Below are 14,920 nucleotides of genomic sequence, written 5' to 3'. Positions count from 1 at the left end.
TGTCATGAACATGCCTACGACATGTACGTAGGCAAGCATATATTACAAGTATATCACAGTAGCAATTCTTCTGACTGTTTATCCATCAGATTCAAAGGATTAATTACAGATGAAAGAGTATTTACTAGAAATAGTGAGTGAGCTTGGAATGTATTAGCTTTAATACCTACATGTATACCGGGTATATCTTTAAATACTTGTACTAGTATATTCTGAAGAAGAAAAAAACTCAAGGTGTGTCACATTTATTTCCTCATGTACATGTACTTTAAATAATATAATTTTCATTACTAATTGCTTAAATTGACACAAACACTTCAATTGAGAAATGTATCACCAAAAAGCTGATCTGTATTTATAGTGCCAAAGAGGCAAGCAACCAGCTACCATGTCTTTATTTATTTTACTCTGGGATAAAAGTATGACTGGTTACCTGGTCAAAAGAGCACACATTTCTCTTACTCATCTCTAGATACAACACCATAAAGGTAAAGGAATTAAAAAGGAAAATCGTGGCATAAAAAAGTACAGGGATTTTCTTTCTCATTTTAATAGTATGATGGAATCAACTGAAAATGGCTGCGAGCCAATAGATGAATGCTTGGCTTACAAACAGGTGTTAATGATGTATAGAAGAGTGATTGTTCGAAATTAGAAACTGCTAAAAGCAGCCAATGGTGTCAGTTTTCAAAATGATGAGCAGTAGAAAACACTTCCTTTCACTTTTATGATATGTTTGTTGCAGAAAAGAGTTTAGAAAAGAATATACATGTACATGTACTGTAGATGTGACATCAAATACCTCTATTTCTTTATTTTAAATTAATTTTATAATTGATCCTACATATTAAAGGCTCATGTTTTAAAATGGAACATGTATCTGTCAATTAACAACAGAAAAAAACCCTAGTACACATGACTGAACTACATACTTGTGTGGGTGTGTGTGTGTGTGGGGGGGGGGGAATGATGTAATCAAGGACATTTGCATGTTGTATTTACCTTGCCTTATATTTATTTTTCTTAACTCCTTTTCTACATGCATACAGGTACAGTATACAGGTATTGTTCCAAGGGTGTCTTGAGCATTGCCTGGGACGGAAATACAATTGTACATGTGTGTTTAATAGAAATGTTGCTATCATAATTCCTGTTGTTGTTCTTGATGTTATTGTTGTCGTTGTTATTAATATTAAAAAATAATAGAGAGTATTTCCTTCTATAATACATACTGTACATTGTACTCATCTATAGATGTGCAACCTACAGTGCAATCACATGGTTTGCAATAATAAAGCATAGAGCAATCTCATTTTGATTAATTTGATTGCAAAGTCATTTCCTCCTATAACTATAAGGCATACACATTTTCACACCACATCGATGCCACGCTCTGCTATCACACCACAATATCATCTCCAATGCTACAGCATCTAACCAGCGCCTCCAGGCAGCTCGACCTCGTAGCATGTTCACACACAATAGGAAATTTGTACGAAGTCGTATAAAAAAGCATCATTATGATTAAGAATCACATTTTCACACCACATCAATGCCTTGTTCTGCTATTGCGACATTATGATATCATCTCTAATGTTGCGGTGTATCTATGAATGTAGCTAGTACCTTCATGCAGCTCACACAATAGCATGATCACACTACAGGAAATTTAAGATACTTATTTGAAGAAGCATATCTATCAAAAAGTATTACATTTTCACTCATCATTGCCTTGGGAAACTAGCTTTTATGAGGTCAGTTGACATTTGAGTTCAGTTTCACCTTAGATGGCAGCTGACAAATCTTCAATCCATGATCAAGTTAAGCTCTGCCCAGTTATACGTTTTTTTGTACGACTTGACATTCTCATTAGAGAAGGACCCTGATTATTTATCAAGTTTTCATTCAAAATGATGCTGAAAGATTTGTTTTGATAACCATTTTCTTGTATGAGATTTCATTTTACATGTACATGTATGACATTAAAACATGAAAAAAATTATTAATAAAAAATGTTAAAAGCTATACGATGAATTTCGTTAGTCTGAACGGACAGGGAGACGGTATCAGTTTATCACCCGTCTGCCTGCCCTGTCTGCCCTTCACGCGTGATCATAATTTGATTACAGAGCAAGGTGGAAACCCCTTCAATCCATCTCATCGCTTCTTGTTAGCCCTAGCGTATAGTAAACTACACCTCCAATCTCATCAAGAAACTTAATTAGAACAGACGGGAAGACAGAAAGAGAGAGTAAGAGAGGTCTTCGTTTTTATACTGCAAAGGTTGACTCAATTTCCTTTTCACCTTTGAAGTTGTTTACTCCTACCATTTTACTACAGTGAAAAAAAAACTTTTGTTCTTTTTCATCATTGCATCTATTCTATACCTTCATGTAAATGTACTATCTCAAGGCCTAATCAAGGAACTTAATTAGAAGAGGAAATGAGAGAGAATGTTGCTTCTTTTTTTGTACCTACTGTTACAACCCTCTTTCAAATATTTACCTCTTCGAACCTGTTTACTCCTATCATTACAATACAGTTTAAAAAAACGGTATATCTTTTCCTTTTTCTTCATCGTAATCTACTCAATATCAGTCTAATCACAGAACTTACATGTACATGTACTTACATGTAGATAAGGCAATGCGTTTCTTTTTTGTCAAATCCTTCCTTTAAAAGTTGTTTACATCAAAATAATGGAATCAATTGTATTTCTTTTCTTTTAGAAATGTTATATGTTAAAAACTATTTGTTAATAATGTCTTTCATATTTGGTGGAGATCGAGATTCAGATCATTCAAATTTCAAGGCCATTATTCTCAATTCTTTTCTCTTCACTAAAGCCGTTTCAGAATTTGCTGCTGTAAAATGGAGCTGTCTTCAAATTATATTTATCTTTTCTCTTTTTAAATAAATTTACCTGGCCCCTGTCTCATAAAAAAATCTGATTGGTCCAGATTGATTGCAAGTCCTCCAATCAACTGCAGACTCCCTTCTCTGTTTTCAAGTTTTCAAGAGCTTAATGAAATCTCTGCTCCTGTATATTTTGTTTTCATTGCCCCAAATGTTGAATAACACCAAGGTTTCAGTTTGATATATTACATGTTCGTGTGGGCTTTTGAGTTTACAATTGTCAGTAATAAGACATCTCAAGGGAACTTTCACCGAGTACATATACCTAGGAAACTTGTTCTTCAATGAAACATCGCCTACAGTCAAGCAATTCGATTCAAATCCTTTGAATTTGAAGAGCTGACTGAAAGATGAGCTTTTGGGTGAGATTTAATGGGAATCGTTTATCCATGGAGATACATGTATAAGAAGAGATATCTCCATGGTTTATCAGAGGGAACTACAAATCAGACCGCAATATCTTGATTGCCTGACTATTTACACAACCCCTCCTTGAGTCTGACTGTAATTTGAAACTATGCTTTGATTGAGATGACATGCATCTAGTGAAGAATCTTGAAGAGAGAGATAATGGGAGAGAGAGAGAGATAATAGGAGAGAGAGAGGGGGAAGAGAGAGAGAGAGAGAGAGAGAGAGGGGGATAGGGGGAGAGAGAGGGGAAGAAAGAGATAAGGGAAGAGGGGGAGGGGGAAGGGGGTGGGGAGTGAGAAAGGAAAAGATACACAGACAGACAGAGAGCAAGTAAGAAAGGGAGAGAGTGTGGATAAAGGAAAGAGAAAGAGAGAGAGAGAGAGAGAGAGAGAGCGCGTGCAAGCGAGAGATGAGTGAGGTTGATGAAGGGTAAATAGGAGAGAGAAATAGACAAAAAAGATACAAGGAGACTTGGACAGAAAGGGCTAGAGAGATGATGACAGAAAGACAAGACCTATAGATGAGAATAACAGAAAAGAAAGCGAGTCAGACAGCTACAACATGCAGACAGTATACTGTATGTGGAAGCGTCCTGAGGGGAAATACAAGGAGTGGATCCAGAGCAAATATGTACTCCAGGCACGTTTCATTCAAAATAGAACTAATTGAATCAATATTTTTCAATATTTGTGTCAAAGAATTCTAGCACTAGCAATACAGTGCCCTAAAGCAATATCTGTACAAAGTCTAACATCTTCCATTTAAATACCTTACAGAGAGATATTATTCTGTACTTCAAGTGCATTATTCTTCAAACTTCATGACTCTGCTAATTCTTTCATAAAATTTCATTTAAAAGCACAAACAGAACATGATCTCATTTCAGCATCGAGAGCTGTAAGCTGACAACATTCCTGAGCTTTTAATCTCCGGCGAGACGCAGAATCATTCACAGTGCCTTTCCATATTGGCGCAAAGATGGAGTGAAACGACGCCCACGTTCAAAAACAGGATGACTGGAAAGAGACTCATCTTACATTCTCATTATGAACATACAGTTGTACATGTATATAAAGAGCATGACCTATGTTCATGTTTGCTTTGAAACTTAGAGGTAAACATTTAAACAGGAGCTGATATCATGAGCTAACCCACTGGCTCATGCTACTGAGTAGCTAGGAACATGGTCTGCATATGTTTACTTTATTGATAAAGGCATACCTATCAAATATTTAAGAGGAGGTGGAGTTCTGGGAAAGGTATAATATAAATTGTGAGCTTTTTTCATTCTTTGTAAATGTGGAAGAATACTATCATAAAACTTCCTTAAAAAAAATAGCCCTTAAAGGTAAAGACCAGTATTGGAAACGCCCCAATTTAAAAAAAATGAAATGGAAGCTCTCATTACCAATCATGTGAAAGAATATGTTTTGACTAATACACGATGATAAAAAATTTGCCGGGAAACCGCCTACTAATTCATATATTTGGTAATTTTGTTTCTCTCATGGTCTGTGAGAGATATAGGGTAGTTCCATATACATCTTTCTGTGTCTAGTGCTTGTAACTTTACGAAGAATGGGCCAAATTTCTTATCATTTTGATGATTCCAGAACCTTGCAGATGCTAGATGCTAGATGATCAACCTTTTCTGATCGATTCCACAACGTTTCTTTCACAATGCAATCGCATGACCATAACTGGTCTTTACCTTTAAGATGCCCTCATATTCAAATATAAATGACAAGCAATAGCTGAATGTTTGGACCAAGCTTTCATGCCACATTTTGGTGTAGTCCCATATATACACATTTCTATGTACAGGGCATGTGACTTCAAAGTTCAAGCAAGACAGAGTCAACTTCTTATCAATTTGACTATTCCAAACGTCATGCATTGACTCCTATGTCATACATGTAAATTATCAACCTTTGCTAATTGCTTTGAGACAATTTCTTTCATAATGCAATAGCAAGGGCTATTAAAAGGTTGTACTTTATCTTTAAAATGCACCAGGCTCATACAGTGTAGACATACAGCGTGTCCACACACAAAACAATTTATCCCGAAACTCTATAACGAAACGTTGTATAAAGAATCATCGTATGAATTTCAGAGTGTCCACACACAAGAAACGTCGTATAAATAATCATCGTGTAAATTCCAGGATGTCCACACACAGAAGAAAGTAATCCTGAAACTCTACAGCGAAATGTCGTATAGGTGCGCAGTTTGCTACTGCGGTCATGAAATGGAAGCGAAAATGAGAGGTCTGGTCTCCTTTCGCTCGAGGTCACGTTAAGCCCCGCCCAGTTAGTTACACTAGTTACACTCCCCCTGTCCACACACAACATTTTCCGTGATTAGGCGTGATTAGGCGTGATTCTTTATAGAGTTTCAGTTCGAAACGATGCCCAAACCTGCGTTTCGTTAGACTAGTTTCGTTATACGACATATCGTTAGTGAGCGTCCACACACACAATTTCATCGTAAAACTATCGCGAAACGGTATAGCTAATCACGCCTAATCACGGAAAATGTTGTGTGTGGACAGGGGGAATGTTGAATCAAGGAGTTCTTTGGTTGAATAAAGTTCAAAGGGAATAAAATCATTATTGTACACCTGTATGTTCATGTACTTGGATCAGACATCATTCTGTTCTGCAAATGTGTACCGGTTTACTGTTTAAAATAGCTACATGTAGTCTGTACAAGTAACCAGGTATTTTATTGCCGATAATGACAATAATTGCACACAAGCTGATCTGTCTCTAGATCAAACTGCCTTTATCTAGAACACAGTAAACATTTGATGGTTGGCAGTGGTAAAGGACGAGCCAAAGTGCAAATTTCATTCATTCTTTGGGTACAGGTAATGTACAAGGAAGGTTGTGAGGAGCGTAAATTCAAACGTGCAGGGGAGATAACGTCCTATATTAGGGTAACATGCATGAGCTCATGCTACATTGTAATATATAAACCCTGTACCTTTACATGTATGATCTGTTTAATACATAATACTTCAACCATATTGTGTACAGTACCAGTACCGGGTAGTCCTTTTTTGTGCCTGTTTGATGAATAGGCCATTAATTAATGTAATCAAATTTAATGCATAAATCTTTCTTAAGTGCCTCGTTACAAATTATTTCATTCACCTGTTAAGAATAATTGTAATTTAATAGCCAGAATACGAGTTGTTAGGTGGGACAAGCCATTACATGTATGTTTGTCCTACCAAGCAACAATTAATGAATGCAATTTGCATTCCGATTATTGATATACAATTATTGGTAACAGGTGAATGGAATTATTTGTAACGATGCACTTAACAAAGATTTGTGCATTAAATTGGATTATATGAAGAAAATGGTCTATTTGTAGCACCTTCAAGTCATCAAAATTCTCTCCGCAAGTTATAAAAGTACTATTACAGGTCTTGATTGTTTTCGATTCTAATCCTTACGTTTTCAGCAGCAAAGATAATGTCGACATTACCTACATGTATTTCTGTGCAGCAATTTACTGACATGGTCTTTTTCCAAAGTAATTCCTTTTCAATCTCAGCCGCAAATTGATTTTAATAGGGAAGTATCACAAATGGTTATTCATGAATTCACCTTCAACAATATCCATGCCTTGATTGCAAATGAGATTCAGATATTAAATAACAGTAATGTACTTTTTTAATTTAAATCTCTTTTTTCATCTACATGTACATGTTCCAAGGGCACAAAAATTCATAAATGATCAACATTTTCAAACACAGGCCCAGAATAACATATACCGGTATATCTTTTCCATCAATTGCCACACTTAGGAACAACTCTGAAATGCAATGTGAATTTCATCAAAAAGAGACAAAGTCATGGGTAGTATAGGAGGAAATTGTGATTATTCTGGGACATTCACATACATACACCACCTACCTTTAGTTTGGAGAGTTCCCCAAGGATCATATGCTCCGACATGTTGTCAAAGAGACCGTCTGTCGCTACTAAGATGATATCGCCCTTTTTAACACAGAAGAGTGAGCTGGATGCTGAATGAGGACTGTAAAAAAAAAAGTTAAGGGAAAAAAAGAGCTCACTAGATGCAGGTCTACCTTATTAAATGTACATCCAATTTAATCATCACAAACAAATATTCAATATTAGGAATGCTTTTCTAAAAACTCAAAACCCACCATCTTCACCAATCCTGAAAGGTCTTACTGTAAAGATTAAGTTCACAGGAATCCATTTTGCATGTTGTCCTATGTGTCGGCAAAATAAGGTGACTACAACACTGTGATCATGCATCACCTTTTTCCCGCTAAAATAAAAACATTTTTTTTTCCAAAAACTTGAATTGTGATAATACTCAAACAATATGCATTGTGGCATTCCCCCCTCCCCCTTTTAAAGTGGACAGATAAGCAACAAGAAATATTACCCTTCATGCACATGAAGATGATTGTTTTATATTTACATCTACGTGTACATGTAGCTGGCAATAAGCCAGTTCACGGTTGCATGAGTAGATAAAGGTCATTGCAAAATACTTGATACGTGCTCATGAAAGTTGTGTAATCATTATTCATTTATGCACAAGCAGTGCACTCCATAATACACAGGTGGAAGTATTCTTTGAAAAGCGGAAACAAAGGCTATTTATGTAGCACCTCCATCACTGTAGGAGTGATTATTTCAAAATGTACAAAGTGGGACCTCTTCATGTTTTGAAGATCTGTGGAAATTCTGGGTCATTTGGGACATGTGCTTACCGAGAGCTGGTCTATTGACTACTTACCTATCACTTAATATTGTTCTCAAGCCGGGGGGTGCTATCGAAAGTTGGAACGGCGTGTTAAAATAATGCTGCTGTTCCTCCGATCGGTGTACCACCCTGCCCGCTCTGATGATAAGGAACCCAGAGTCACCCAGGTTTGCTGAAGCTACCGTCTTGTTATCGCTGTCAAATATAACTATGCAGGCTGTACTGCTCCCTGTTGGTCAATTAATACAAAACATGTACATCATTAGTGTATTTCCAACAATAATGAATACTGAAGGGACCGTCAACACAAAAATAAACATTAAAAGGACATAAGTTTAAATAATGACTCTAAATTTTTTATGTTTTTAATGAATTGACTATAATGCGTATTTCCAACAATTATGAATACTGATGGGACCATGAACACAAGCATAACATACAGTTAGTTTAGGACACTCAAATATTTTGTGTTTTAATCAATGGACTATAATGTGAGATGCATTGTGGTCAGGAGCAATACATACATTGAACGTATACATGTACATGTACATGTACAAGTACATGTACATTCGAACATTTCGGTAACATTCTGTATCCACAAATCAAGAGTCAAGATAGTCCCCAAAACTCAATGCTAATACAAACCTGGAATATACTACTTTTATAGTCATAGTCCCTTTAACATAAACTTCAAGATAAAATAATGAGGGAAACTAAATATGCATGTTTTCTCCATACATGTATATATTTTGTTTTCCAGTCTTTACTTGATGCTGATATCAAATCTACAGTGTAAAAAATGTAACTTCTTCAACCCTCCCCCCCCCCCCCCTCAAAAAAGAAAAAGAAACAGAAAAGAAAAGAAAGAAAACTACAACAACAACAAAAAGCAGCAGAACTATGGTAGGAGTTAAATAGGCTATTGGAACAAATTGTCTGCCCTACAAATAAAATCAGAGATAGAGATAATTTGCAACAACACAGTGATTTGAACTTTGCTCTTCATTGCTAAAAAAGGATCCTCATTGTTGACAAAACACATCAAAATCTGATCAACAACTGTGATAAAATGGGAATAATCTAACCAAGTAACCTTGGGGGAGCAAAATACTCTACTTTTAGTTTTTAATGCCGTAGATGACCTTTTTTTAAAAGTTCATCTCATTTCTTATTTCATAGTTATATGAGAGAGTTGAAACTAGAATTTGCTTGAAAAATATAAAAATTCTAAATTTTGATAAGAAATTGCAATTGTCATTTGATTGTCAAAGAACGTGACTTTTCAAATTTGACCTTTGAGTTCAATGCTGTTGGGAAACATTTCACTATTAATTCTTTTTCCTGGTTGGAATGGTGACAGTGTGATATAAAGTTATTACATACAATGTAAGTACAGTATTTCATGCTCCTTCAATTGAATTTAAATTGATTAAACATTTTTTATAGGGTATCATGAACAAGTATTCTCATAGACAACAATCAATTCAGAATAATGTATTTCACGTAATGTATTTGATCATAATAATCTTTAACGCGAAGTGAAAGTTCACTAAAAATTTTGTTTATCTTAGACTCTTCACCACAGCTCGAGGGTTTAATTGAAATGGGAACCTCCAATTTCCCCGAGCTAATCCTCTTGTTATTTCCACGCCCTGGTGCGCACTCTTTGCTAAAAAAGATGACAGACTTGAAGACTGATAGACTTAACTGTAAACAAGTTCAGTCATATTCCAGTATTAAGGAATGTGTCATTTTAAAACACTGTCATTTGGCCAGTCATAATTTTAGTAAACGTAAACTACATTGATTAGGGTTTTAGATGAGTAGAATGTCACAATACTCTCTATCAAGTATCATAAGCAAGGCCAGTTTTTCCAGTGGAGGCATTTTTGTGTGGATCACAACAATACCAGCAGAAAAATGGAAGGTCGCGTGTGAATTAAAGCTTACTGAATACTGAATGAAGGATAAAGACAACACTAGGCGTGTCTTCATCAGCTCGAGATTTCGACCTCGAAACTTGAAACTCGAGAAATTAGATCGAGATATTTTGCTAAATAGTGGGATATTTTGCAAACTATCCCAAGATATCTTGGGATGACAATCCCGACCAAATATCCTGCTAATTGCAACTTCGGGCTGATGAAGACACAAATTAGCTGGATGGTTTGCGATCGGGATAGTTCAAATAGCGGGATATTTGGCAATCTCGAGCTAGTGTACACAGGCCTTTTTTTACTGAATTCCATGAAAGACAGAGACGCTGTCAGTCTCAAGGTTAAATAAAAAAGCAGTAAATGCTTGAACAGTTTCTTTCATGCCTTTGAAACCTTGATGACACTTTCAGCAGCTTGCAACATTGTACATTACAGCCAGTTGTCTATCAATCGGACATTGCAACTTTGCAAGATTTATGTACATGTACATTCCCCAGTTACACCACAGTGACTCACACTAAAATGACAATACACCAAAAAGTAATAAAAACACTACCCCAAAATAGCCAAGATTTTGACTTTAATTGTTCAGTTGGGTGTCAGTATGGCAGTGTGACTGGGTCATTCGAATGCGAGACGACACTTACGAAATTCATACATTTTAGGTGCAAAAATGACATCATACATTGTATGGACTATTGGACTTCTATTAGACGACATATTGAGGCCTGCAGTATTTGACAAGTTTATCTTTAAGATGCAATAAGTACTGTAGATCTATCTTCATTCCATTCTCTCGTCAAGTACCGGTACCACAAATATTCTTGGGAGTTAAAGTGCATTTCCTTTCCCCTTCTAGTCTCATGACTCAGTCACCATGTTTCCTCGTAATACACCAGAGGCCATCCCTCTCCCAGCTCCCTCCCCTTCCCACAATGATGTCATGTTTATGTTTTGCATGTATCATGTCCCTGTGTGTCACATCTAGCCACTTCCTATTACAGACAGCATTTGAAGGAAAAGTCATTGATAGAGATGGAAAGGATCATTCTTGCAATTAATGGAATGCCACAGACAGCAAAAACAGGACTTTGAAAAAACAGGGGTACAACAAAATAATTGAGCAAAGTTACAATGTATTCTTTATGAGTCTTTGAGAGAATTTTATTTCAAAATGAGATCCCCCTTTTCCCCTTAAGTTGGGTCAAAATGTCCCCAAAATTATTTGTCCTAATCCAATCACAACAAATACAACATTCTGGAGCCTAATTATAATGCACAAACTTTTTCACAAGTTTGGCACCGAGCTTATTATCAACATCCCTGAGATTCTAGCTACCGGTAGGCTTGTGAAAGCCCCACTGCACTACTTATAGCTACTTGCACCCTAACAAACAATGCATAATCGGTGACCATTGGTCCCCCATGATCCTCTTTTTCTTGTGTTAATTGAGAGCTGAGTTGATGAGATAACCACCTGTGTAGTGACTCTAATCCCTCTCGTACACAAGTGCAGATAAGCTTTAAGTTATGTACAGTACCTGCACAAACAGTGTACAGTACATGTACTGTATAAGACCCTACCCCCCCCCCCTACTCCTGGGTTGAGCAAGGCAAAAACAAATACGCACCCATGAGAGGTGCCTTGTGCTCTAGGAGCTCCTGGTAGCTTGTGGCGATGATGGCTACTGGAGAGCGTGGATCAAAGTGACCCTCCTTGACCATCCGTTTGCACATCTTCATCAGCTGGCATGGGAACTGAGACGGGTCGATGCCGTAGTCCCTCCATCCTCCGACCCCATCAGCAACACCTGTAGAGATGAACATTGAGATAAAATATGGTTACAGTTTATCTATTGCATCACCCTCATTATCATCTGAACATCATTTCTTTATCACCATCATCATCTTCATCACAATCATCATCTTCTTCTTCTGCTTGTGCTTCCATTAACTAATTCATCACCATTCACCACCATCTTCTTCTTTATCATTTTATTTTTATTTTTCATCATATTTTTCTTTTTCATCTTCTTTTTCTCCCTCTTCTTCTTCTTCATCACTATCATCACTATCATCATCATCATCGTCGTCATCATCATCAATCATCATCATCAAATCATTATTCATCACCAATTCACCATCATCATCACCATTATTATTCAGGTATCATGCATTTCTCTTCTGAGGTAAAAATCCCCAATGAAGGAATGAAAGAGATAATAAAGAGACAACTTCAGTCTATGAGAGACAGAAAAAAAATATACATATAAACTGAAAACGCTATGGGGTCTTTGCAAATCTACTGCTCCATCACTTGCCATTGCATGTCACATATCAATGCAGCATATTTCCTGGCACTGTGTTTGCATTATAAACTTTATTTTGTTAATAAACAAAATTTGTAGATAAATCTTGTTTGGCCAAGCTTTTGTTAAATGGCAGTGTAGTCCTGACGCTGATGCATCTGACCAGGATGTGATATCTACATTACATGTGCAGTATTTGCTGAAACTGATCAGCGAGTCTTTTTTCTCTTCGTTATTAGAAAAGCTTTGTCATTATTACATACTGTACATGTACATTGTATCTTTCAGTGACATGTGGAGGCCTGCATCCCAGCAACAATCTTCATTAGGGGCATTTTTCAAAAAACCGTACTCTTAAAGGGATCCGGTAACTTTGTCTCAGATTCTGAAACAAAATTCTGGATTTAGCTCATGATGCAATGATAATTATAAACCTTTACATGTAGGTCAGTCAGGAACCCCATAACTTTTACAAGCCGATCGCTTGTCTGATCATCAAGATCAAGATATTTATGATTGGAATTACAAATTTTGAAAACCGTTCGCCTGACGGTTTTCATAACACTACAGTCTATTGGGGGAAAAGAGTATGGTAAAACCGGTCACTCAAAGATTTTTACTTTTTTGAGGCACTTCTTGATCATTTTGAAGCGCAATTTTTTTAGGGCTTCAATATTACACCATATCACAGACACTGATAATGCGAAGGGCCGTGTATCTCAGATTTAACATTGTTAAACAATCCCTTTAAGGAAGATTTATAAAAAATAAAAAAATAAAAAATTGTTTTCACTCAGAAGGCCTACCCCTCAGCATAAGATACTTCCCAGTTACAGTTTGTACATTGTACAAGCAGGCACAACTCTCAAAACATTATGAAATGTCTACCGGTATTGTTTATCAACCCTTTGTTTTTTAAAAACGTAAGAGTTTACATGTACATTTCCATTTACAGGGTACATTCTACATGCATAAACTACTGGTACTATACAGTGTACATTTGTAAACAAAGTTATATTTTGAATGATTTCATTTTCTGTCATCATGAATTTATTATTTAACATGTACAGTACATGTACATTGGATTTCAATTCACACTGTCCATCAATATTTGATGGGTATAAAATAGTAGAGCACTGTGACCCAATTAGACTGGAAATCATTTTGTCATGTACCTGTACGTGCATGCATGTACCGGTATGCATTACAAATCTCAGTGAACGTAATGTGAATTATCATTTGAAGTCCACACAGGTACTAATAGGCCTACACGTACATGAACAGTTGTACTGTACACCTTTAATAGCCACACTTTAGTGCGACCGTCACAACAATTGCTCCCTGACGCATTTTTACTCACTGCACAAAAAGGTCAATGGTGTGTATACCCACAGGGGAGAGAAACAGTGTAAGACTGTACAGGCACTATGAAAGTCACCTTGAAAAGAATAAAGCCTGCCCTCGTGTGGAGGCTTTGAAGTTTGAGGACAATAATAAGATGAAATTAGAGATCAGATGAGACAGTAGCCCTGAGTGGGCCAAGGGAAGTATTGATTATTGGTGTGTACCGGTGAGTTACTGAACAGGGCAAGACAAAAAATCAATTGTGAATAAAAGAAACTGAACAAAAATAGCTTTGCTGGTCTCCATGAGAGAGCTTTCTTGTGCATGTAATAGTAAATATATTTGTACATGTACAGTGTATGTACAGTACAGAAGTTAATGTTGGTCAAGGTCATAAAGTTATCATCATGCTCTACATTGACAATGTACATGTACACTGTACATGTACACAATGTATGTACTTGGTGTATCCAGAGATGCAAAGAACAAAAATAGTCAATTTCCTTTGAACAAGTTATAAATTCAACATTGAAAGCTATCAGAGGACCCAAAAGGTGACTTTTATTCTGACTAGTGAGAAAAAAACCTACATGTAGTCTTTCCTTATCTTTCTTATATGTTTAAAATGACTTTCATTTCATCAGAAATGTATGATGAAAATGTTTTCTTTTTTAAAATTTCTCATACAAGTGCATACACATGCACGTGTACACAGTACATGTAATTGTAAAACATTCAGATTATTTTACTGATCATAAGATCAATAATTTTCAATAAGAATTCTATTCATATTGCAGCATACATGTGTACATGTAATTCTTTAAAAAATGAAAGATGATATTATGTTGTATTGTGTTTATTGTATTTACCGGGTAGTTTATTTTTGTATTTCCAGTGTCGACTCATAATTTATATTCAAATGAGGAAAAGATGTTGTCTGTCTCGATTGGATTAATTAGTCTGAATTTGATACTTATTTCTGTAATACTTTAATAGTGATTAGTTCAGTATACATGTACATGTACGCAAACCCAAGCACAGAGTTTGCTGAACTAATAATAGCGAACTCCTTGAGCGGGAGCCTTTTCACACTAATCGCTATTAGTATCAAATTGGCAACTCAAAAACAGTCTTTCAGACAGAACCAACCTTGCAAACTCTCGTGAAAGGTCAGCAATTTTGTGATGTAAATCGCACCTTTAGTCCTTCACTCAATATCAACATAAACACATGAAACACACAAAT

General features: G+C 36.2%; 1 protein-coding gene across 1 annotated transcript in view; it reads right to left on the bottom strand.

Moving 5' to 3' along the window:
• Positions 1-14,920, bottom strand: part of LOC100891821 (protein phosphatase PTC7 homolog) — a 33,258-nt gene that overhangs the window by 17,519 nt on the left and 819 nt on the right. The window contains exons 2-4 of the mRNA XM_003726833.3: positions 11,654-11,833; positions 8,119-8,314; positions 7,257-7,380 (exon numbers count right to left, since the gene is read on the bottom strand). Of these exons, the coding sequence (XP_003726881.1) occupies positions 7,257-7,380; positions 8,119-8,314; positions 11,654-11,833 (500 nt within the window). The remainder of the gene's footprint in view (positions 1-7,256; positions 7,381-8,118; positions 8,315-11,653; positions 11,834-14,920) is intronic.

This window comes from Strongylocentrotus purpuratus, unplaced genomic scaffold (genome assembly GCF_000002235.5).
Source record: "Strongylocentrotus purpuratus isolate Spur 01 unplaced genomic scaffold, Spur_5.0 spur5_scaffold_2, whole genome shotgun sequence".
NCBI lineage: Eukaryota > Metazoa > Echinodermata > Echinoidea > Camarodonta > Strongylocentrotidae > Strongylocentrotus > Strongylocentrotus purpuratus.
This window is presented reverse-complemented; position numbering and strand designations above follow the sequence as displayed.